This window comes from Pristiophorus japonicus, chromosome 8 (genome assembly GCF_044704955.1).
Source record: "Pristiophorus japonicus isolate sPriJap1 chromosome 8, sPriJap1.hap1, whole genome shotgun sequence".
Taxonomy (NCBI): domain Eukaryota; kingdom Metazoa; phylum Chordata; class Chondrichthyes; family Pristiophoridae; genus Pristiophorus; species Pristiophorus japonicus.
The window spans coordinates 101,703,918-101,728,787 of record NC_091984.1 but is presented as its reverse complement, the minus strand read 5'-3'; the positions used below and the strand labels follow the sequence as shown (position 1 = coordinate 101,728,787).

The following is a 24,870-nucleotide window of genomic DNA, read 5'->3' as shown; positions in this document are numbered from 1 at the left end:
ATAAGGGGTAAGCCATTTAGGACCGAGATAAGGAGAAACTTCTTCACCCAGAGAGTGGTGAACCTGTGGAATTCTCTACCACAGGAAGTAGTTGAGGCCAATTCACTAAATATATTCAAAAGGGATTTAGATGAAGTCCTTACTACTCGGGGGATCAAGGGGTATGGCGTGAAAGCAGGAAGTGGGTACTGAAGTTTCATGTTCAGCCATGAACTCGTTGAATGGCGGTGCAGGCTAGAAGGGCTGAATGGCCTGCTCCTGCACCTATTTTCTATGTTTCTATGTTTTACCTCCCCCCCAAAGTCTTATTGGGAATCACAGGTTGAGTCTCTCTGGTGGTTTACGCTCTCTTGTAGAGCGCCTGAGTTGGGGCTCCGGTTGTTGGTCGCTGGCCTGAGTGTCTGCTGTTTGCGGTGCCTCAGGCCTGTCCAGACTGCCCACAGTGACTGGGCTCTCCTCCCTTTGGTTCCTGTGTTCGGTCACCTGTGGAGGAGTGAACTCTATATCGTGTTCTTCCTCTGCTTCTTCTATGGGGTTGCTGAACCTCCTTTTTGTTTGATCCACATGTTTGTGGCAGATTTGTCCATTGGTAAGTTTGACTACCAGAATCCTATTCCCCTTTTTGGCAACTACAGTGTCTGCGAGCCATTTGGGCCCTGCAGCGTAGTTGAGGACAAAAACAGGGTCATTTACATCAATACATCGCGCCCTCGCATTCCTGTCATGGTAGTCATATTGTGACTGGCGCCTGCTCTCGATAATTTCTTTCATGGTGGGGTGTATAAGGGATAACTGGATTTTGAGCGTCCTTTTCATTAGCAGCTCTGCGGGTGGAACCCCTGTGAGCGAGTGTGGTCAGGATCTGTAGGCCAACAGGAGGCGTGATAAGCGGCATTGTAGGGAACCCCCTTGGATTCTGAGCATCCCCTGTTTCATTATCTGCACTGCTCGTTCTGCCTGGCCGTTTGAGGCCGGCTTGAACGGTGCCGTTCTGACATGGTTAATTCCATTGCCTGCCATGAAGTCCTGGAATTCAGTGCTTGTGAAGCACAGGTCATTATTGCTGATCAAGATGTCCGGTAGACCGTGGGCGGTGAACATTGCCTGTAGACTTTCTACCGTGGCAGAGGATGTGCTTGAATTTAAAATGTCACACTCGATCCATTTGGAGTAGGCGCCTACTACAACCAAAAACATTTTTCCCATGAAAGGACCTGCATAGTCCACATGGATTCGTGACCAAGGCTTGGCGGGCCATGGCCAGGGGCTAAGGGGGGCTTCCCTGGGCGCATTGCCCAGCTGGGCACATGTGTTGCACCTGCGAACACTAAGTTCCAGATCTGCGTCTATTCCTGGCCACCAAACGTGTGACCTGGCAATTGCCTTCATCGTGACAATGCCTGGGTGCTCCTTGTGGAGTTCTCTGATGAACACCTCTCTGCCCATCTGGTGCATGACTACGCGGTTTCCCCACAGTAGGCAATCAGCCTGAATTGATAGTTCATCCCTGCGCCTGTGAAATGGTTTAAATTCCTCAGGGTATGCCCTGTACGTGGCTGCCCAGTCCCCATTCAGGGCACATTTCTTGACTAGAGACAATAGCGGGTCTCTATTTGTCCAGACTTTAATCTGATGGGCTGTCACGGGTGAGCCTTCGCTTCCGAAAGCTTCAACAGCCATGACCATCTCAGCAGCATGCTCGGTAGCCCCTTCAGTGGTGGCTAGTGGGAGCCTGCTGAGTGCATCGGCGTGGTTTTCGGTGCCCGGTCTGTGCCGAATTGTGTCGTCATAGACGGCTAACGTGAGTGCCCACCTCTGTATGCGGGCCGATGCGTTTGCATTTATGACCTTGTTGTCGGCCAAAAGGGACGTTAGGGGTTTGTGATCTGTCTACAGCTCAAATTTCCTGCCAAACAGGTACTGGTGCATTTACTTTACCGCATATACACATGCGAGCGCCTCCTTTTCTACCATCCCGTAGCCCCTTTCTGCCTGGGACAGACTTCTGGAGGCATAAGCTGCTGGCTATAACTGATCCTTGGCATTGACACGCTGCAACACACACCCGACACCATAGGACAACGCATCGCACGTTAAAACAAGTTTCTTACATGGGTCATATAACGTTAACAGATTGTTGGAACATAACAAATTGCGTGCTCTATTAAAAGCCCTTTCCTGGCTGTCCCCCCAGACCCATTCACGACCTTTGCATAGGAGCGCGTGTAGCGGCTCTAGCAGCGTGCTCAATTTGGGAAGAAAGTTACCAAAATAGTTCAGGAGCCCCAGGAATGAACGCAGCTCCGTCGTGTTATGGGGTCTGGGTGCTCTCTGGATCGCTTCCGTCTTGGACGCAGTAGAGCTGATCCCGTCTGCTGCTACCCTCATTCCCAGGAATTCTACCTCTGGAGCTAGGAAGACGCACTTCTCCTTTTCAGTCGCAGTCCGATCTGGTCCAGTCTGCGTAGCACCTCCTCCAGGTTGTGGAGGTGTTCTTCAGTATCATAACCCGTGATGAGGATGTCGTCCTGAAAAACCACCGTCCCTGGAATCGACTTGAGGACGCTTTCCATATTTCGTTGGAAGATCGCGGCTGCCGAGCAAATCCCGAACGGACATCTGTTGTACTCAAACAAACCCTTGTGTGTCGTGATGGTGGTCAGCTTCTTCGACTCACTCGCCAGCTCCTGGGTCATGTAAGCTGAGGTCAGGTCCAATTTTGAAAAAAGTTTGCCACCGGATAGCGTCGCAAAGAGGTCCTCCGCTCTCGGTAGCGGGTACTGGTCTTGGAGTGACACCCGATTGATGGTGGCCTTGTAATCGCCACATATCCTGACCGACCCCATCCGCCTTGAGCACCGGCACAATCGGGCTCGCTGAATTAGACTGGCGAGATGATTCCTTCCCTCAGCAGGCGGTCCAATTCGCCTTCTATCTTTTCCCGCATCACGTACGACACCGCTCTGGCCTTGTAGTGTACTGGCCTGGCGTCCGGGTTTATGTGACTCACTACCTTGGCCCCCATGAAAGTGCCAATGCCAGGTTGAAATAATGAGTCAAATTTGTCCAGGATCTGTGAGCATGATACTCGCTCCACAGAGGAAATTGCATGACATCGCCCCATTTCCAGTTCATGACAGCAAGCCAACTCCTCCCCAGTAGTGCGGGACCGTCCCCTGGGACAACCCAGAGTGGCACCCTGTTCTCCGAATCTTTGTGGGTCATGACTACCGTGGCGCTGCCTAGCACCGGAATGATCTGCTTTGTGTATGTCCGTAGCTGTGCGTCAATCGGCAATAATTTTGGCCTCCTGGCCTTGGACGCCCACAACTTTTTGAACTGTTTGATACCCATCAGGGACTGGCTGTCCCCCGTGCTTAGCTCCATTGATACTGGGATGCCATTGAGGAGCACTTTCATCATTATCGGTGGCGTCCTGGTGTATGAACTGTATATGTGCTCCACATGAACTCTCTGAACTTCAGCTTCCAGCGATTTCCCCCAGCGTTCATTTCTGCAATTTCTGCAGGTATTTTGCTCATCTCTGCAAACTCCGGCTGAGTGTGTGCCTCCACGCCTCCAACATGAGCTGCTGTTTGAAACAAAAGGTCTCTTGCCAGTCGATCGTTCCTGACTGCCCCTGTTATTGTCTTTGAGTGCGCCATTAACAGATGTTGATGGCCCCATAACTGGCCATATTGTCCCTTACAATGGCGTGAATCGCCGTTCAGCTTGGATTGTCTCTGTCGAACTCCCCCTCTGGGTTCGACTACATGTTGGGGCATGCCCGACTGCCCTTGTCTGCCTGGAGAACTGTGTGCTGCTTTAACAATGCTGAATCTCTGTCCCAACCATTCCTTAACACAGTACCTCTCGTCTGTTCTGCTCGTGGCCATGCTCGCGTGGTTTAAATCCCAGTTTCTCGTTGCCATTGATACATCCTTACTATACAGTATAAATGCACACGAGGCCCATGCTTGAGAGAAGGTCAGTCTGTGACCTATCCTTTATTCCATAGCACTCAAGTGATGGAAGTGGATGGAGCTTCCCCTTTTATATCTGAAGGTCCAGGTTAGAAGTGTCTCCCACAAGTTCACCACCAAGTGGTCATTGTTCTCACAATGTACAACTTAGGTCAGATTATACATGGGTTACAATGCTGGTTGAATACATGACACAACCGTAACATTCCCACCTGTGCATCCACTGTTGCTGCTGTCGGCGACCTCATTGGGAGTATCCCAGCCTCCGCGACCATCTTCACAGTGCTGGATATTTCCAACGGGATCTGGTCCATACCTTTAAGAAGAGAAGATCAGTACAAGTTTGCTTTTACCTTTAAAGGACAGCAATATACTTGGAACTGTCTCCCTCAGGGCTTCCATAACAGCCCTAGCATTTTCCACCAATGTATGGCCAACTGTTTAAAGAGTTTCAGCAGACCCCAGCAGCTAGTACAGTATGTGGATGACCTGCTCCTGTTCACCAATGAAGGGGAGGAGCATGGCCCACTGCTGGCTGAACTGCTGGAGCTGCTGAAAGAAGAAGGGTTTAAAGTGAATCCCAAGAAGGCACAGATCGGCCTGAAGTAAGTAAAATTCTTGGGACTGGCTGTGCGCACTGGGGAAAGGACCATTGACAAAGCTAGAAGGGAAGCAGTGCAGAAGTTATCAGTCCCCAACACAGTAACAGGAGTAAGATCTTTTCTAAGGCTGACCGGGTACTGCAGAGATTTCATTGCGGATGATGCAGCCACAGCAGCCCCTCTGCTCTGACTCCTACACAAGGGAGTGGAGTGGAAATGGGACATAGATTGCGAGGCAGCATTTATCCAGCTCAAGAAAGACCTGCAGACCGCGCCAGCTCTAGGAGCTATTGATGGGGGTAGAGAGTTCTTCCTGGAAATAGCAGCCAGCGGGGACAGCCTGAGTGCAGTACTATTCCAGGTGTGGCATGGCCGGCTGAGACCAGTGGTCTACTCCTCCAGGATACTCACGGACGTGGAGAAGGGATACTCTTACTGTGAGCGGCACCTCCTGGCCACTAGGCTGTGAAAAGATCACTGATCTTCACAGTGGGGTCCCCTATTACACTCCTTACCCACCATATGCCCACCCAAATGCTCCTGGATGGGAGAATCAAGAATGGGACAGTGAGCAGTGCCCGCATTGCTCGCTGGACCCTGCTCCTCTCTCAAATGGACCTAAGGGTAAAGGGCCTCTGTGAGCAAAGGCTCGCAGCCAACATGATCTATCCACGGACAGCCCACCGATGTTCCGTAGAAGGGGTATGGGAAATTAACATAGGTTTTCGGGCTGGGTTACACCCCACAGGCCGAGAGATCTATGTGGACGGTTCAAGCACGGTATCTGTGGGTGAACGACTCACAGGCTGCGGAGTTTATGACCCCGAGGCAGGCATTGCCCTGGCGATTAAACTCCCCAGCACTATGAGCGCCCAGCACGCTAAACTATCTGCGGTGGTGTATGTAGTCACACACCCCGAAGAATTCCCCACCCTATATACGATTTGCTCAGACAGTATGTTCACATGCAATTCATGTATGGAGTACCTGGCTATCTGGTCCTGCCGCGGATATAAATCCGTAGACCGAGACCCCTGGCAATTAAGCCCTTACTGGAAAAGATCATGACAGCCGTGGGGGAAGAAGGGAAGATCTATATACATAAAGTGAAGGCACATTCCACCACTGAAGTCTGTAGCAAGGGAAACCAGCAGGCTGACATGTTGGCCAAGCAAGGTGCCCGCACGGGCAAGCTTTGGGATCCGTACAATCCAGACCCATCGCAGCAGTCAGGGGCAGGATTGGGATGACAGGGAGGGCAGGGATAGCATTGCCCCCGGTCCTGAAAATGGTTCAGACCCAAGAACCCATCCTCAAAACTGTCCTGAACACGCTAGCTAAAGGGCAAATGGTAGACGATCCATAAGGTGTCGCAGCTATTGCCATTAAAGAAGGCATGCTGTTCAGGGGGGAGCAATGGGTGGTTCCGCAACAACACTGGAGAGAATTCCTCCAGCTGGCCCACGAGGGTCCAGGAGCAGGACACCCCGGACCTGAGAGCACCTGGCAATGGGTGGAACAGGCAAGGTGGTGGCCGGGACTCGGGGAAGATGTCCACAAATTCTGCGCCAGCTATCTGGTGTGCGCTGCCAACAACCCCGACCCCCAGAAAAGAAAGGTGTCTATGGGACATATCAGGAGGGTAGAGGGACCCTGGCAGTCAATCCAGGTCGATTACATCGGGCCCCTACCCAGTGCCCAGGGAGGCTACAAGTACTGCCTAGTGTTGGTGGATGTATTCACCAAATGCATGGAAGCCTTCCCATGCCGAACAGCTACTGCTCTGGGAATAGCTAGGATCATGGTCAGGGATGTGTTCTCCCAGTGGGGACTACCACAATATATGGAGTCCGACCAGGGGAGTCACTTCGCCGGGCAGGTGATGCAGGAGACCCTTCAAGTGCTCGGCATCAAAGGGAAATGGCATGTCGCCCACAACCCGCAGTCATCCGGGCCTGTGGAGTGTTTAAACTGCACTATAAAAGAAAGGTTGCATAAAGAGACAGGGTACAAGAGGTGGGTAGAGGTCCTACCACTGGTCCTCATGGGGATCCGGGCCAGCCAGTCAAAGAGCACGGGGTACTCCCCGTACAAGCTCATGATGGGCAGAGCCATGCGAATCCCCACCCATGTATTAGCCCCGCTACTCGGGTTGGAAATCTGTGGTTAGTGGTGTGCCACAGGGATCGATGCTGGGACCACAACTGTTTACAATATACATAGATGACCTGGAAGAGGGGACAGAGTGTAGTGTAACAAAATTTGCAGATGACACAAAGATTAGTGGGAAAGCAGGTTGTGTAGAGGACACAGAGAGGCTGCAAAGAGATTTAGATAGGTTAAGCGAATGGGCTAAGGTTTGTCAGATGGAATACAATGTCGGCAAATGTGAGGTCATCCACCTTGGAAAAAAAAACAGTAAAAGGGAATATTATTTGAATGGGGAGAAATTACAACATGCTGCGGTGCAGAGGGACCTGGGGGTCCTTGTGCATGAATCCCAAAAAGTTAGTTTGCAGGTGCAGCAGGTAATCAGGAAGGCGAATGGAATGTTGGCCTTCATTGCGAGAGGGATGGAGTACAAAAGCAGGGAGGTCCTGCTCCAACTGTACAGGGTATTGGTGAGACTGCACCTGGAGTACTGCGTGCAGTTTTGGTCACCTTACTTCAGGAAGGATATACTAGCTTTGGAGGGGGTACAGAGACGATTCACTAGGTTGATTTCAGAGATGAGGGGGTTACCTTATGATGATAGATTGAGTAGACTGGGTCTTTACTCGTTGGAGTTCAGAAGTGATCTTATAGAAACATTTAAAATAATGAAAGGGATACAAGATAGAGGCAGAGAGGTTGTTTCCACTGGTTGGGGAGACAAGAACTAGGGGGCACAGCCTCAAAATACGGGGGAGCCAATTTAAAACCGAGTTGAGAAGGAATTTCTTCTCCCAGAGGGTTGTGAATCTGTGGAATTCTCTGCCCAAGGAAGCAGTTGAGGCTAGCTCATTGAATGTATTCAAATCACAGATAGATAGATTTTTAACCAATAAGGGAATTAAGGGTTATGGGGAGCAGGCGGGTAAGTGGAGCTGAGTCCATGGCCAGATCAGCCATGATCTTGTTGAATGGCAGAGCAGGCTCGAGGGGCTAGATGGCCTACTCCTGTTCCTAATTTTTATGTTCTTATGGTTCTTATATAACTCGTCAGGAGTGTTAGTAGGGTTGTCTCAATCCCTCAGCATGCCTGAGTTATGGAAAGGGAAACTAAGAAAGAAAGGGAAGGGACTTGCATTTATACAGCATATCTCATGCGTCTCAAAACGCTTTACAGCCAATTAAGTACTTTTTAAATATAGTCACTGTTGTAGTGTGAGAAATGCGGCAGCCAATTTGCACAGAGCAAGGTTCCATAAACAGCAATGACCAAATCATCTGTTTTAGGTGTTGATTAAAGAATAAGTATTGGCCAGGACACCAGGAGAACTCTGCTCTTCTTTGAATAGTGCTGTGGGATCTTTTATGTCCAGCTGAGGGGGCAGACGGGGCCTCGGTTTAATGTCCCATGCACAAGACACTGCAGCACTACCTCAGTACTGCACAACTGCTAGCCTAGTTTATGTGCTCAAATCTATTGAAATCAGCTAGAGTTGCCAGTTCTTGATTGTTGCCTAGTGGTTTGGTTTGTATTGGAAGTTCATGTGTGAATTTCATGATCAGATGTAATATTGATGATGATGCACATTATTTTTGCAATGGCAAAAATGAAGCATTGTGTCCAAGATTTAGCATGGTATTGGCTTCAATAATTCTATCACATTGCATAAAGAGTTAACACAGAAATCATGTCCCACCTTAACCTGATGCAACTGTTGCAGAGTATAGTTCATTTGCCTGTGCTTCATGTCTATGGAATGGGTCAAGCTATTTAAGTCAAATACAAAAAGCTTGTGGGATTTGTTCAAACGTTTGGTTGGCAGCATTTTACTGGAGCGCAATGTTACTCGGGCCATTGGAAGGTATTAATATTCAAGAGGCCCACCCCAGTGAGTGGAATTGATAATGGGGTAATTGATGCACTGTTGCTCACTATCATATTTTGCCAGGATACAAAAGGGGCATTGTAACTCCACCCAGCCAGTGGAAACTGGGAAGATTAACAGCTAAAATTGGTCGGGAGACGGACCCACCCAGGTCCTGCTCTTTTGTCGCAGTCTTTAATTTTAACCTGCCCTTCCGAGCAGGTGACAGGAAAACCCGCCTGAATACATATCAGTATACATATCAGGCCTCCATCATCAGGGCCCAACTACTATTTCAACCCAAAACAAAAGCAAAATACTGCGGATGCTGGAACAAAAAATGCTGGAAATCTCAGCAGGTCAGGCAGTATCTATGGGGAAGAAGCAGAGTTAACGTTTTGGGTCGATGACCCTTCATCAGAACTATTTTAACTGGTGGCCTGAGTATGGAAGCTATTGTGGCTTTCCCGTCGGGTGAAGACAGCGGAAAGAGGAGCCTGTGCCAGAAGGGGCCTAAAGAAGTGCGTTTTTTTACTTTCCTTGTGGAGCCAGGAGGAGCAGGACTGAAACTCCCTTCCTGCAACTCACCCAAGTGCTAGGAACTGATCCTTGGGCCCCGCCTGGCGACTCATGCAGGCCAGCATTCTGATTCCATCGCAGTCCTCTTGCTACCGAGGATAGGGAGGGGTTGGGTGTGGTGCTCGCCTGGGCCCTCTCCTGCTCCCAGTTAAAATTGGGACGAGAAGAAGCTGCACATATCTGGTGTGCTGCACACATGCGGTGGCTGATGTGATGCCAGAGGTTATACAGCAACAGTAACTTTCTGATTTCTCTCCTCTTCCACCCCGCCATTGTGGCAAGCTACCTGTTGCAAGTGGAAACACCAGTGGGAGCCCAACAAAATAATTTGTATAAGGCTGCCAATGAAGTACCTTCGAAGTGCAGTCATTGTTGTAATGTCGAGAAATACGGTGCCACTTTGTGTGCAGCAAGGTCCTACAAATAGCAATGTGATCCTCATTATCTGAAACACGATTGACTCTTGGCTCTGTCACAGTGTTCCAAATGTTATTCATTAAAAATGAATCTGTCTTTATCTCCGTGGATTCAGTGAAGTCGAGCATTGTTTTCATTGTGATGATAACCTTTTTTCCACAGCAATGATGCATTTTGTTATGATTAGCAAACCAATGAGAAAAGGTTGGCCAAACATTTTTGAATGACAATGCTGCCTCTAATTATTCAGCATTTTACTTTTATTTTGGGAAGGAGGTAGATTTATTTGTAAATTGTTCAATACCTTCCTCTTCAGTTATCGATGTTCTTACGATATTTACTTGACTCATTTTAGATTTTCCAAATCTGTTATTCAGCCTAACACCAGTTAGTTAAAATAAACAAGCTGAATTTCCTGTATTACTCACAGGTCATTTCACAGTCTTACAAAGAATAATGTGGATCAGATCTTATCAGTATCAAAACACTGTCATTGCATGACTGGGAAAGTACAAGTGATTAAACTGTTTGATTTGTAAACACGTTGTGCAATAAATGGCATTCCCAAATTCCTAAGAAGTGGCATCTCTAATGATATAACAATATGACAATCCACTGAAGCACTAAATGCCAATAAAGTAGTGAATTTTTATTAGTACAGTTACACTTCTCCAGTCCGGGACTCTTTAGTCCGTAAACATCCCTGGTCCGGCATCAGTCCTGGCATGGATGGCGTCCCGCGCTGTTCGTTGAGGTAAGTGGGCTGGGCAAGGAAAGGGAAGAGAAGGGCAGGCAGCTGACTGAGGAACCAAAGCTGGGCCTGGCCCCAGGCTCTCTCTCTCTCCCTGCTGCTCAGTGCCGCTGCAGCTCAGCGGGAGGCTCGCGGCTCAGCTCTCTTTCCCCACCGCGCCGTTTCCCTCCCCTCCCCACCCCGCCGCTTCCCTCCCCTCCCTGCCGCTTCCCTCCCCTCCCCTCCCCACCCCGCCGCTTCCCTCCCCTCCGCTTCCCTCCCCTCCCCCCCCACCCCGCCGCTTCCCTCCCCTCCCCGCCGCATCCCTCCCCTCCCCTCCCCACCCCGCCGCTCCCCTCCCCTCCGCTTCCCTCCCCTCCCCCCCCACCCCGCCGCTTCCCTCCCCTCCCCGCCGCTTCCCTCCCCTCCCCGCCGCTTCCCTCCCCTCCCCGTCGCTTCCCTCCCCTCCCCGCCGCTTCCCTCCCCTCCCCTCCGCTTCTCTCCCCTTCCCTCCCTTCCGCTCCCCGCCGCTTCCCTTCCCTCCGCTTCCCTCCCCGCCGCTTCCCTCCCCGTCGCTTCCCTCCCCTCCCTGCCACTTCCCTCCCCTCCCCTCCGCTTCCCTCCCCTCCGCTTCCCTCCCCTTCCCTCCCCTCCGCTCCCCTCCCCTCCCCGCCGCTTCCCTCCCCTCCGCTTCCCTCCCCTCCCCTCCCCACCGCTTCCCTCCCCTCCCCTCCCCGCCACTTCCCTCCCCTCCACTTCCCTCCCCTCCCCGTTGCTTCCCTCCCCTCCCCTCCCCTCCCCGTCGCTTCCCTTCCCTCCCCTCCCCTCCGCTTCCCTCCCCTTCCCTCCGCTTCCCTCCCCTCCGCTCCCCTCCCCGCCGCTTCCCCCCCCTCCGCTTCCCTCCCCTCCCCCCCCACCCCGCCGCTTCCCTCCCCTCCCCGTTGCTTCCCTCCCCTCCCCGTCACTTCCCTTCCCTCCGCTTCCCTCCCCTTCCCTCCCTGCCGCTTCCCTCCCCTCCCCGTCGCTTCTCTCCCCTCCCCTCCCCACCGTTTCCCTCCCCTCCCCTCCCCGCCGCTTCCCTCCCCTCCGCTTCCCTCCCCTCCCCGCCGCTTCCCTCCCCTCCCCTCCCCGCCGCTTCCCTCCCCTCCCCTCCGCTTCCCTCCCCTTCCTGCCGCTTCCCTCCCCTCCCCACCACTTCCCTTCCCTCCCCTCCCTGCCGCTTCTCTCGACTTCTAGACGACTAAATGCTGTGTAGTCGGCTTCTGCGCAGCACATGCGCAGAACACGTCCGGGTCGTTGTCAGCAGTGGTGTCAGCAGTTGACCTCCCATGGTTCGGAAAATTTTCTGGTCTGGCACTGGTCAGGTCCCAAGGGTGTCTGTACACACATTTATAGCCTTAATGGACTACGCAGTGAGGACTGAGTGGGGATTGGTAGCCTAGTGGTTATACTACTGGACTAGTAATCAGAGTTGTGAGTTCAAATCTCACCACAGCAGCTGAGGAATTTAAATTCAGTTAATTAAATAAAATCTGGAATAAAAAGCTAGTATCAGTAATCATGAAACTATTGGATTGTTGTAAAAACCCATTTGGTTCACTAATGTCCTTCAAGGAAGGAAATCTGCCGTCCTTACCTGGTCTAATCTATATGTGACTCCAGACCCACTGCAATATTGTTGATTCTTAACTGTTCTCTGAAATGGCCTAGCAAGTCTCTAACTTGTAACAAATCGCTACAGAAGACAATAACAATAAGAATAAAACCGAGAACCATTGACCGCCACACCGACTTCGGACATGACAATGGCACACGTAGCTCAGTCGACCCCTGCAAAGTCCTCCTCACTAACATCTAGGGACTTATGTCACAATTGGGAGAGCTGTTCCACAGACTAGTCAAGCAACAGCCTGACATAGTCATACTCACAGAATAATACCTTTCAGCCAATGTCCCAGACTCCTCCATCATCATCCCTGGGTATGTCCTGTCCCACTGGTCGGGAGGGAGTGGCCCTGGGAGTCCTCAACATTGACTCCGGACTCCATGACATTTCATGGCTTCAGGTCAAGGAAACCTCCTGCTGATTGCTACTTCCCGCCCTCTCTCAGCTGATGAATCAGTACTCCTCCATGTTGAACACTACTAGGAAAAAACACAGGGAGTAGCAAAGGCACAGAATGTACTCTGGATGGGGGACTTCAATGTCCATCCCCAAGAGTGGCTCGGCAGCACCACTACTGACCAAGCTGGCTGAATGCTGATGGACATAGCTGCCAGACTGGGTTTGCGGCAGGTGGTGAGAGAACCAACACGAAGAAAAAACCGACTTGATCTCGGCCACACCAACTACCTGTTGCGGATGCATCTGTCCATGACACCATTGGTAGCAGTGATCTCCGCACAGTCATTGTGGAGACGAAGACCCATCTTTACACTGAGGATACCTTCCATTGTGTTGTGTGGCACTATCACCGTGTTAAATGGGATAAGATTGAGAACAGATCTCGCAGCTCAAAACTGGGCATCCAAGGCGCTGTGGGCCATCAGCAGTAGAAGAACTGTATTCTCCCACAATCTGTAACCTCATGGTCTGGCATATTCCTCAATCTACCATTATTATCAAGCCAGGGGACCAACCCTGATTCAATAAGGAGTGTAGAAGAGCATGCCAGGAGCAGCACCAGGTGTACCTAAAAATGAGGTGCCAAACTGGGGGGAACTGCAGCACAGAACTACATGCATGATAACCAGCAGAAGCAGTATACTATAGACAGGGCTAAGCGATCCCACAACCAACGGATCAGATTAAAACTCTGCAGTTCTGCCACATCCAGTCATGAATGGTGATGGACGATTAAACAACTAACGGGGGGAGGAGGCTCCATGAATATCCCCATGTTCAATGATGGCGGAGCCCAGCACATGAGTGCAAAGTACAAGGCTGAAGTATTTGTAACCATCTTCAGCCAGAAGTGCCAAGTGGATGATCCATATTGGCCTCCTCCTGCGATCCCCACTACCACAGAAGCCAGTCTTCAGCCAATTCAATTCACTCCACATGATATCAAGAAAAGGCTGAGCGCACTGGATACAGCAAAGGCTATGGGCCCCGACAACATCCCGGCTCTCGTGCTGAAGACTTATGCACCAAAACTAGCTGCGCCTCTAGCCAAGCTGTTCCAGTACAGCTACAACACTGGCATCCAACCGAGAATGTAGAAAACTGCCCAGGAATGTCCTGTTCATAAAAATCAGTATAAATCCAATCCATCCAATTACCGCCCCATTAGTGTACTCTCAATCATCAGCAAAGTGATGGAAGGTGTACTGCTTGATAACACTATTGGTAGTGCTATCAAGCGGTACCAATAACCTGCTCACCAATGCTTAGTTTGGGTTTCGCCAGGACCACTCGGCTCCAGATCGCATTACAGCCTTGGTCCAGACATAGACAAAAGAGCTGAATTCCAGAGGTGAGGTGAGAGTGACTGCCCTTGACATCAAGGCAGCATTTGACCGAGTGTGGCATCAAGAAGCCCAAGTAAAACTGAAGTCAATGGGAATCAGGGGGAAAACTCTCCACTGGCTGGAGTCATACCTACTACAAAAGAAGATGGCTGTGGTTGTTGGCGATCAATCATCACAGCCCCAGGACATCACTACAGGAGTTCCTCAGGGCAGTGTCCTAGGCCCAACCATCTTCAGCTGCTTCATCAATGACCTTCTCTCCATCATACGGTCAGAAGTGGGGATGTTCGCTGATGATTGCAGTGCTCAGTTTCATTTGCAACTCCTCAGATAATGGAGTAGTCCATGCCTGCATGCAGCAAGACCTGGATGACATTCAGGTTTCGGCTGATATGTGGCAAGTAACATTTGTACCACACTAGTGCCAGGCAATGATTATCTCCAACAAGTAAGAGCCTAACCACCATCCCTTAACATTCAACAGCATTACTATTGCCGAATCCCCTACCATCAACATCCTGGGGGTCACCATTGACCAGAAACTTAACTGGGCCAGCCACATAAATACTGTGGCAACAAGAGCAGGTCAGAGGCCGGGTATTCTGTGGTCTCACCCCCTGTCTCCCCAAAGCCTAAGTCATAAGTCAGGTGTGTGATGGAATACTCTCCACTTGCCTGGATGAGTGCAGCTCCAACAACACTTAAGAAATTCAATACCATCCAGAACAAAGCAGCCCGCTTGATTGGCACCCCATCCACTACCTTAAACATAAACTCCTTCCACCACCGGCGTACCATGGCTGCAGTGTATACCATCTACAAGATGCACTGCAGTAACTCTCCAAGGATTATTCGGCAGCACCTCCCAAACCCGTGACCTCTACCACCTAGAAGAACAAGAGCAGCAGGCACATGGGAACACTATCACCTAAAAGTTCCCCTCCAAGTTACAGACCATCCTGACTTGGAAGTATATCGACATTCCTTCATCGTCGCTCAGTCAAAATCCTGGATCTCCCTCCCGAACAGCATTGTGGGAGTATCTTCACCACATGGACTGCAGTGATTCAAGAAGGCGGCTCACCAGCATCTTCTAAAGGGTAATTAGGATGGGCAATAAATGCTGGCCTTGCCAGCGATGCCCACATCCCAGGAACTAATAAAAAAAAGATAACAGACTCCCACTCCTGAAAAGATTGTGAAAAATAAATATAATGAGTAATGGCTCCAAATCTGTAACCTTTTAACTGTGGCCTGGATTTATTTCCAGCTCTATCGCTTTAAATTAAAACAACATTAAGTGCCGGAAATGTTAAATATTACTTAAAAAATACAAAGAAAATGTGGAGAATCACTTACCAAACCTTTCTGGAAATGCATGTTAAGCTCCCTCCCTACGTACTGGAAGGTTATCTAATATAAAGTGGTGCCAAAAGCTCAAAATTGTGAAGTTATTGTATGAATACTTAATGTAATCATATCAAATTCTCTCTTCAATATTTTAGTGCAGGTGTTAGTCATTCAAAATAAATGGTTTAATACTGTTAGAAGCAGAGCCTCAAACAGTAACAATTCTGTACTTTATTTTTATGTTGACTTTAAGATACGCGTTTTAAAAGATTATTTAAGTTCTGTACATTAAAATAATAAAATAATAATTTTTATTTATATAGTGCTTTTAACGTAGTAAAATGTCCCAAGGTGCTTCACAGCAGTGCTACAAGACAAAACAGATACATTTGACATTGAGCCGCAAAAGAAGAAATTAAGGTAGATGACCAAAAGCTTGGTTAAAGAGGTAGTAAGTAGCGTCTTAAATGAGGAAAGATAATGATATTTTATATACATAAAAATATATTTTTATATTCTAAAAAAAGCTTTTTTGTATCTGTGGGGAGAACCGCAAATTCACAAATATATCTGGAGGCAACCATGTGCCCATCTGGGTGTGGGCAGGGGAATGGGACTTCTCGCCTAGCTACTTCCTCAGGGACATAATTGCCTTCCTTTATTTGTAGATTAGTGGAATGTAAAGTTATTTTATGACAAGAAGGCCTTCAGGCCAAACATTTGGATGGCTGTAAAAGATTGTTGCTCTGGCCTTCTCAGGGCACCCTTGGCTTACTGCTTGGTCCCTTGGATCCTCCGATATGAGAAGGCCCAGGTGCAAGGCCTAACTCCAGCTTCCTCGCACGCACCTCCGTTTAGGGACCCTTCGGGCAAAGATGGAGGAAACTGAGGCAAGGCCATGCCTGTCCTTGGCCATGCTTATTGTAGGCGCAGGCCTAGGTCCATCACTTTGGGGAAGCATTGAAAATCCTGGGACAACTTAAAGGACGTCAAACTTGGTGTAACGGAACTTCACCCTTATATCCTGTGCTTAGCACCCCGAGAATAAACGTTCCCAAAGGACAAACCATAAGACAATTGGCAGCAATATGTTCTTATAATTTATTTTTGTAAAATATAGGATTATTTGGCTGTTCAATGAATATACTTTTATGTTGAAGGGCGTTTCCTAAGACAAAGGCACCTGCAAGGTACATATAAAATGGCTGCCAGAGATTCCGCAAAGCAGAACTTAGCTAGCCGACTTGACCACATTCCTAGTTAATTGACATAATTGCATTTCCTCACACAGGAACACACAAAAAGGCACGTTCAGCAGATATCTCTAATCAACAACCTCCAGACCCCCAGACAAGATGTCCTGGTAAAATGCTAAACAAATCTTGTAACAGTGTTAAGATAAGGAGGCTATGCGCACACAGAACCCAAGGACAGTAGATAAGGCCCAAATAAATCTATATGTAATCTATACTCGTTATGATTGGATTGTGTCCAGCCGAAGTGGGCTGAGTAACTGTAGTAAACTGCTGTAAAACATATAAGTATCGATGAATTTCTTTGTTCGGCAGAGAGGAGTGCCTGGTGTTACCCAAAGGCTTTCTCCCCGCCGGCGTAAATAAAACCGTTTTGACGTTTGGAACTGACCCGAGTGATGAGTGATTTTTCCAGGATTCATTCGCGCTAACAGTGGCGTAGTCAGCAGGATATTTCGGAGATCGCTTGATACCCTTGGAAACACCGGGTGAGTATTTAATTTAAACATATCCCGGGGCCGGGTGGTGCCCAGCGACCGATGAATATCAAACCTGTGAACAGGGTCGGACCAACAGGCAAAACAGTGGTAGGTAGTTCATTAAGGAGACGTAGAGCGCTATCGGGAATTGCTTAAAGTATTTAAGAATTGTATCATAAGCCTGGTGTAAGAAAGACATCGTGACAAACTTGTGACCCGACAGCTAGCCAGGAGATGGTCTACTACAAGTAGCGCTAGACAGAAAGCGGACCTCTGAGAGTAGATTCCTAATGGTTCTAATCCTACCCAGGAATAGCCAATGAACAGACAAAACTCGAGTGGGGCCAGACGGGTCCCTTACCCGCCACCTGGCGGAGAAACAGAAGAAAGTAATAGAAAGGATGATTAAATCAGGCTGGAAATCCCACGACCCGCCGGCTGACCAGCGGGAGTGGTGGAAGAAGGAAAAGAAAGATAAGGAAGAAAAGGCCTGGGTTCTGATTCTTCGAGCCCATGTAAAATTAACAGAGAAAGTAAATCAATCATGTATTAATCAATCATCATGTATTAATTGTAACTTGTGTAATTACGTAATGCCATAAAAAACCTGATAGTGACTATCTTGAGTGATGTATGGATCCAAAAATAGAGCCGGCCAAACAATAAGCTTTGTTGAATGAAGAGAGACTTTTGTGAATATTTGTCTTTGAATGAGAGTGCTTGTATGATTTTGACTGCGGAATATTTGAGGTAGGAATTGATGAATTTTTCATGTGTCTGAAAGCCTCTTTGAAAAAATGGTGAAGCTGTCTGTTTGTCTTAGCTCCACCCACTTTTTCAGACAGAGTGAAAGTTTTTTTTTAATCCTTTGTAGTGTTGTCCTGTATGTGGAAGTTTTAAGAAAATGTGAACCTAGAATTGAATTACATTTTAAGTTAGAATCGCAGGTACGGATTTATTTGGATGATAAGTTACGGAGCTAGGAAATGCACAAAGGATAGGTTTGTTGAGCAAAAGATAAAAAATGCGTGGTCCCGTTGGTTTTTTAAAAAAAAATGCCTTTTAAAAAAAAAGCCTGCGTGGGTCTCTCGAGGCTGCGGGCTGGGGAAGTACGCTCTCATTTTCCTTTGTGTAAAACCTTGATGCGAAAGCTTCTAGCTCAGTAAAAAGAGTTTAAATAAAAGATTTTGGTTGTATTAGAAAATCTTGGGTTTGGAAGCCTTTTTAATACAAGTACACTTACTGCGTCAGAAGCTGAAGCTTAAAAAGATGTAATTTATGAGATACTGTATGACAAAATTTAAGTTTCAGAGCAAAAGATTAGAGTTTTTGATGTTCAGCTTCTAAAACAGAAGTTAGGCACATAATTATTAAACAAGTACTTTGCATTCTGTGATCTGTGAATCACTAAGCATAAATGAGAAGTCCGATATTAAAAAAAACAGTATTACCATATTTGACATTTTGTAATTCAACAATAAATACAAATACTACAAAAGGGGAGCAGAAATTAGGATGGGAAAAGTGAAGAGCTAATTTTGTTGTGAAGGTTTCAAGTACCACTGGTTAAGAAAAGGCAATATATTTAAAATAAAAAGTTAAATCTGATCTTTTAAAAAAAAAGAAATAAAACTAAAAGGTTTGGAAACAATCTAGAAATCCCTTCAGGGATCAGGTCAAACTCTTGGGCAAATGGGGAGCTATCTGCAAAAGTGTAAAAGAGACTTTAGAAAAATTAGGATGTTAAAACGGCAGGCTTTAGCAGTTTAGAACAAAGGACAATGTAATGGCCTTGAAACTGGAACATTTGAGATAACGGAAAGCAGCTTTCAAAGCCTACTTGCTGGACTCGGTTCTAGTTTTGGAAAAGACATTTGAGATAACAGAAAGCAAGATTTAAAGTAAATCCCAAAAAGGCACAAATCGGACAAACCATGGTACAGTATCTAGTACACGAAATATCCCAAGGAACTAAGACCATGTCCAATGACAGGAAGGAGGCCATTAGGATTATGCCCCAACCAAAAACAGTCCGAGGGGTGTGTAATGTACTGGGGCTCTTTAACTATCGCAGGAATTTTGTATCTAACCGCGGCAATTGCAGAACCAATACAGCGGCTAGTGAAAGGGGGAAGATCATCCTTAGAAACTATAGAGTGGGGCCCCGAACAAGAAACAGCATACGGTAATCTGAAGGAAGCCCTAATGTCAGCTCCAGGGCTGGGACTCCCGAACATGGATCTCCCGTTCCATGTATATTGTGAGAACCAGGGAGGCTTCTATGGAGCCGTGGTGACACAAATGCATGGGAATAGGATGAGACCCGTAGCTTACTACTCGACACAGCAATCACCAGTGGTTGCCGGTCTGTCCAGGTGCGTGGCCGCACTGGATTGTGCCACTTGGGCAGTCAAAATTAGCGAGCCTGTCATAATGACAGGAGAAATAATACTGCACACAAAACACACACTGGTGGAAATGCTAAATGGGAGGCAGTCCTATTACCACATGATTGACTCGGATCAAGGGACTCATTTCATGGGTCAAGTGATGAAAGAAACTTGTAGAATATTCGGCATTAAGCAGAAGTTTCACATCCCATATCAACTGTGAATTCAGAGATGGTAGAGAGAATGAATCGGACCCTTAAAACTGCCTTGAGTGAGGCAATGAGGTTACCAGAAGGAATAGTGACAGGAGGAGCCGACTTACGAGACAGAATCAGAAAGTATGTGAGGGAATTGGGTGAGCAGTTGAAAAGTATGCGACAGGAGGTCTGGGACAGGCAGAAGGAGGAGGACGAAGGTGGTGTGATAACCGCCTCGGCTATAATCCCTGAGGTGGGGGCGAAGGTAATGGTTAAGGAGGTAGCAGAGAAACCAGGGTTCGCACCTAGGTGGAGCGGACCACATGAGGTATTAATTAGTGGAGATATGTGTGCTTGCATGAATATTAAAGGTAGAGGTCGATGGAAGCACTGGTTCCAGCTGAAAGAACATAAAGGTACAACAGATGGACTTTTTAGAGGAATAGTGGTGCCATTGATGTTGATTGGAGTTTGGATAATATTTAGTTGGGTCACCATGCAGGCTCGAGCACAACATGCTCAATGCAAAACCGACGGCCGCTCAGACAGGAACATGAAGTGATAGAGATGGTATGACTATAAAGAATATGGATAACCTCACCCTTCCCTCCGATTTCACAGAGTGACCTCGACAGGCATGAATAAAAGATGAGTAGACCAGAACCTAATACCTGGTGACGACCAGGCTATCTGTTTAAAATTTGCAGATAAAACACTCACCGAGATGGGATCGCAGCGGCTACTTCGACTCTGGAGACTCAGGATACTGGGAACCTTAAGGCCCACGCAAGCACTGGATAATACAGACGGACTACGAAAGATACAGCACACTCAGGAAAGACACAACTACATGAACTATGGGGTTTTGTTTAATTTGACTGACAGAATATGCATTCCAGCAGCCAAAGACTGGAGCAAGGACAGAACTTATTTTAACGCATGGCTACAAGTACACTCGAGCAAGGACAAAGTATGCGTGCAATGTTCCACCGATATAAGGGTCAGCTGCATCGGGAGAAGGGAGGCCAGAGGGTCCGATAAATGTACTTTTGGAATAATTTGTGCGCCCCCTGTCGAGCCCCAACCAACGGTTACCTACCGAAAGGGGGTGGGAGTGTGCGAGTATTATGAGGAGGTAGGGGCAGCAGCCGTATCTTTGTATGTATGCTTTTCGCCTCCTCCTCCAGAACAACCTCCACCCAGCCTGAGAACTTGCCGTGTCCCACAACTACTAAGGGACTGGAAAATGGGATTATACTGTTCAACGAAGGTGAATTATTATATGATAATTTTAAGCATGAAATTGTGCCTGTTCTGATCAATATCTCAGTCATACGAATGCCGGAATATTGTACGGAACAAGCAAGAAATATGTATAGTGTATTAAGTAAGGTTGTAATGCAGCAGGCTGCCATGCCATGGGCGCCAGTAGATTCCGAGGACAGGAGCAGGTTCATAGGACCAAGAGGGGAATAGTTAATGACACTGCTACCGGTTTTAACACATTGAACCTCCATAGTAAACTCACTGGATATACAAGGGGTAAACGAAAAGGTGGAAAACTTAAAGGGGTGATGAAAGGACTATTAGAATGGGCAGAGCAGAATCAGGAAGATCAAGCTAACCTAGGAAGAGAGGGCGTGGAAATACAATTGGATGGTATTTCAATACTAGAAACTCATGCCAAAACAATTAATCTCCTCATCGATAGAGAGAAGGAAGATGCCAGAAAGTTCAGACAGGGACAACTCTGTCACGCTTATGGGTTATGGATGGTGGGACAGATACGACACAACCTTGATCAGATCCAAAGGGGGGAGGTGCCAGACTGGATAGACAGCCCACATCTGGCTCAGTTGGCCAAACTGAAGGGGTCACTGGATAATTGCACTTTGAAGGGACTGACCAGAGTATACCCAGTGATCCCAAATTGCCCAATGGGCAAAGCTGCTGGAGTGGGAATAGTCCTGATGATCCCTATAGTCACATAAGACTCAGGGCCGTTTCCCCTTTTATCAACTGGAGAATATCGGGACCATACGGGAGAACACTCCCTCCATTACTATCTGACCGCAATCTCTGCTGTCCGCAGAGACAACACACTCTATGGGATCTCCCTGACGGGATGCAAGCAGAGGGGTGACGTTACGGTGTGGCCTCACCCGGTGGGACAAGGAGAATTAGACGAGTGTGGGTTCAATCGAACAGATGTATTAGAAATAGTACCTGCCCCCACACATTTTGCCAGAGCAGGTTACAGAGGCAAAGGGAAGTACTGTGTCTCTACCACGGAACACTTTTATCAGTACAATGGCCTACAATGCCAGATCCCACAGACAAACTTTTGCTTTACGCCTCTACGACCCGTTACTATAGGACAAGCTCGCATTATCCAGGTTAACGTCGAGGTACCAAAATCATCGATTAGCTCCACGATCACCTGTAGGATTATGACGAGCCAGAGCAGGCCCCTATCCCACATTTAGCCAAGGTATTGAGGGTACTAAGACTCAGAGTGGGCCAGTCTATCAAGCTCTACCACCAATTACAGACAAAGATTAAAATATTGGAAAAGGATACCGACTTAAGAGTTACAAAACCCGAGTTGGTGGAGAAAGATCTGAAACTGGGGGATGAATGTAAATATCCACCTCTGGATTCGAATAATATCACACATACTGGTTGGGTTACAGCTGGTCTTGGCGCTAACATGGGGTGTTATGGCCTGTCGATCCTGCAGGCATTATGCACGACAAAGGGGAATCAGAACCAGAGCTCAAGTAAACAAGGAGATCTGTCTATCAGAAGGACAGGGTAATTTGAACTATATCTATTTGATCTAAGCAACTGGAACTCCTGAAACCACGTGACTGGCCAGCATGTTGAGGCAGGGAGTACCGGGTGGTACGTAAAACAATAAATGAGGTAACAAATAGTGTTGGTTAAAGAGACTAGGACTAGTCACTTCCCGAAAGGGGGGATTGTAGAAGGGCGTTTCCTAAGGCAAAGGCACCTGCAAGGTATATATAAAATGGCTGCCAGAGATTTCGCAAAGCATGAGGGAAACTTAGCTAGCTGACTTGACCACATTCCTAGTTAACTGACATAACTGCATTTCCTCACACAGGAATACACAAGGCACGTTCAGCAGATGTCTCTAATCAACAACCCCCAGAGCCCCCAGACAAGATGTCCTGGTAAATGTCCTTGTTCAGCCATGAACTCATTGAATGGCGGTGTGGTCTCGAAGGGCCGAATGGCCTACTCCTGCACCTATTTTCTATGTTTTTATGTTTCTAAAATGGTATTCCTGTAACAGTGTTACGACAAGGAGGCTATGCGCACACAGAACCCAAGGACAGTAGATAAGGGGGGCTTGGAAAACATCACGAGACCATGAGTAACCCCCTAGCTGAACATGAAGTGATTCCATTGGCCCAAATAAACCTATATGTAATCTATACTCGTGATGACTGGATTGTGTCCAACCGAAATGGGCTGAGTAACTGTAATAAACTGTTGTAAAGCATATAAGTAGCGATGAATTTCTTTTGGCAGAGAGGAGTGCCTGGTGTTACCCAGAGGCTTTCTCCCCGCCGGTGTAAATAAAACCCTTTTGATGTTTGGAACTGACCCGAGTGACGAGTGAATCTTCCAGGATTCATTCGCGCTAACATTTCATATCACCTGTAGAGAGAGATACAGCCATGCATGTGGATTGCTACAGGACTTGTGTCATGCCGATTGTGTTGGTTCATGTTCCTCACACTGTCAGAGTCAGGTGTCTCCTTCTCTAGAGTTACGCAGACAGAAGTTACGGCTCCGACTCTTGTGTTCCTGGCTAGTAAAATATCTATTACAATTCAGTTCCAATTAACTGAAAGGATCAATACAATTAAAGAGAAAATTCCTGGCATTGGAACCGAGAATAAAGTTTTTCCTCCTATGAGGAAAGAACCTGCACAGGAATGAGATTAAAGATATATCGATGTAGTTCCATGTATTGTTCACATCCCACGAGTATTAACTGGCATGGTCTTCCATTTTAATACACACATTCCAGGAATGAAAACAGGATGATGACATCTGTGATACTCTCAGGCAAATGAGAAGCTGGAGAAATGTTCCTATCACAGAAAAATGTAACTTTTAGAATGTCGGCCGACTTAATGCTGATGCAAAAATAGCATTCAGCTCCTGTTCTAACACTGGTTTGATTCAATTTTAAGATGCTTCTTGCCAGTGGACTAAAAACACTAAAGACAAATTGAATCAATCTTGGTAGTCCAATAAATTATGGCCTAAAGATTTGGCACCGTAGCGTCAGATTTTTTGGCGACCCTGGAAAATTCCGGCCAAAGTTTATTTTGATATGATTGTGGTATGCAGTCAGCACTGCTCCAAAACTGAAAATAATCCTCATTTCCCCTTTACCTGCAAATGATACCTAAAAGAAGCATATTACCAATAAATATTCTGGAATTCACATTTGTATCATATTATTTTAGGAATTTGCAGACAAAGGGAAACAGAGCCAGTTAGCTGAACTTTCACATCAAAGAATAATCAAGGCAGAGCTTCCTCCTGAAAATCCCAACAGAAAATGTTGGTGCGAACCTGCCAATTTGTTATCAGAAGCCATTTCCAGATATAGAATCTTATTCTTTAATATGAAGCCAAGACTGTGATTTTACCGTAACCATCAGTCAGGAGAAAAGAAATAGCTTGATCTTTTTTACTGTGGAAATCCCAGACTGAATATTTGGGAAGTGCTTAGGTTCTGGCAATAACTTTTGCATGACAATCGCTGGTATGATCTAGAACTGGGGTGTCCAAACTACGACCTGTGGAGCACAGGCTGCCCTTGAGTCCTCTCAATACAGTCCACAGAGCTGTAGAGATCAGCTTATCTCTGGTCTTTCAAATAATCAGGATCGACTGCAAACCAATATTGTGGGTATATTGTGTTTCATCAGAGTTTAAGACGGACTATAACATGCTAGTTACACAGCAATAACATACAATCATGACAAGCAGCAAGTACCGGTCCGATCAGACAGATGGCTAATGTGCGCAAACTGTTCTCCGGCTTACGGCTTCTCTTCCTCTCATCTAGAACGTCCAACAGTTTTAACTTCGGTGAACATGGGTTCACTCTCGGAAGAGCTTTCAACCAGCCCCACTCTTGTATGGCTCTCCCCTCCACCGTCTATGTGAACAAGCTCTCATGGTGTTTGTTTTATTCTCTTTTTAGGGGTGGGCCTGGGTAGAATATTGACAAGACCATTTAACCTATAGAGATTCCTCTTAAAACTAGGTGCCCAATGGCACATCGAATTCTTTGTTTCAATTCGTAGATGAAAGCCCACCCCTGAAGAGGTCTCCTATTCTTTGCCAATTTGT

The 24,870-nt window shown here is 47.4% G+C and overlaps 1 protein-coding gene across 3 annotated transcripts in view; it reads right to left on the bottom strand.

Annotated features, from left to right (window-relative positions):
• Positions 1–24,662, bottom strand: part of LOC139268664 (L-selectin-like) — a 79,812-nt gene extending 55,150 nt beyond the window's left edge. The window contains exons 1-2 of one of the 3 annotated variants that reach the window (XM_070887190.1): positions 24,512–24,662; positions 4,196–4,299 (exon numbers count right to left, since the gene is read on the bottom strand). In XM_070887190.1, coding sequence (XP_070743291.1) covers positions 4,196–4,297 — 102 coding nt within the window. In that variant the 5' untranslated portion in view covers positions 4,298–4,299; positions 24,512–24,662. Of the gene's footprint in view, positions 1–4,195; positions 4,300–24,489 lie in introns of all 3 variants that reach the window. The other 2 variants (XM_070887192.1, XM_070887193.1) reach the window with 2 other exon arrangements.
• Between the last annotated feature and the right edge of the window lie 208 nt (positions 24,663–24,870).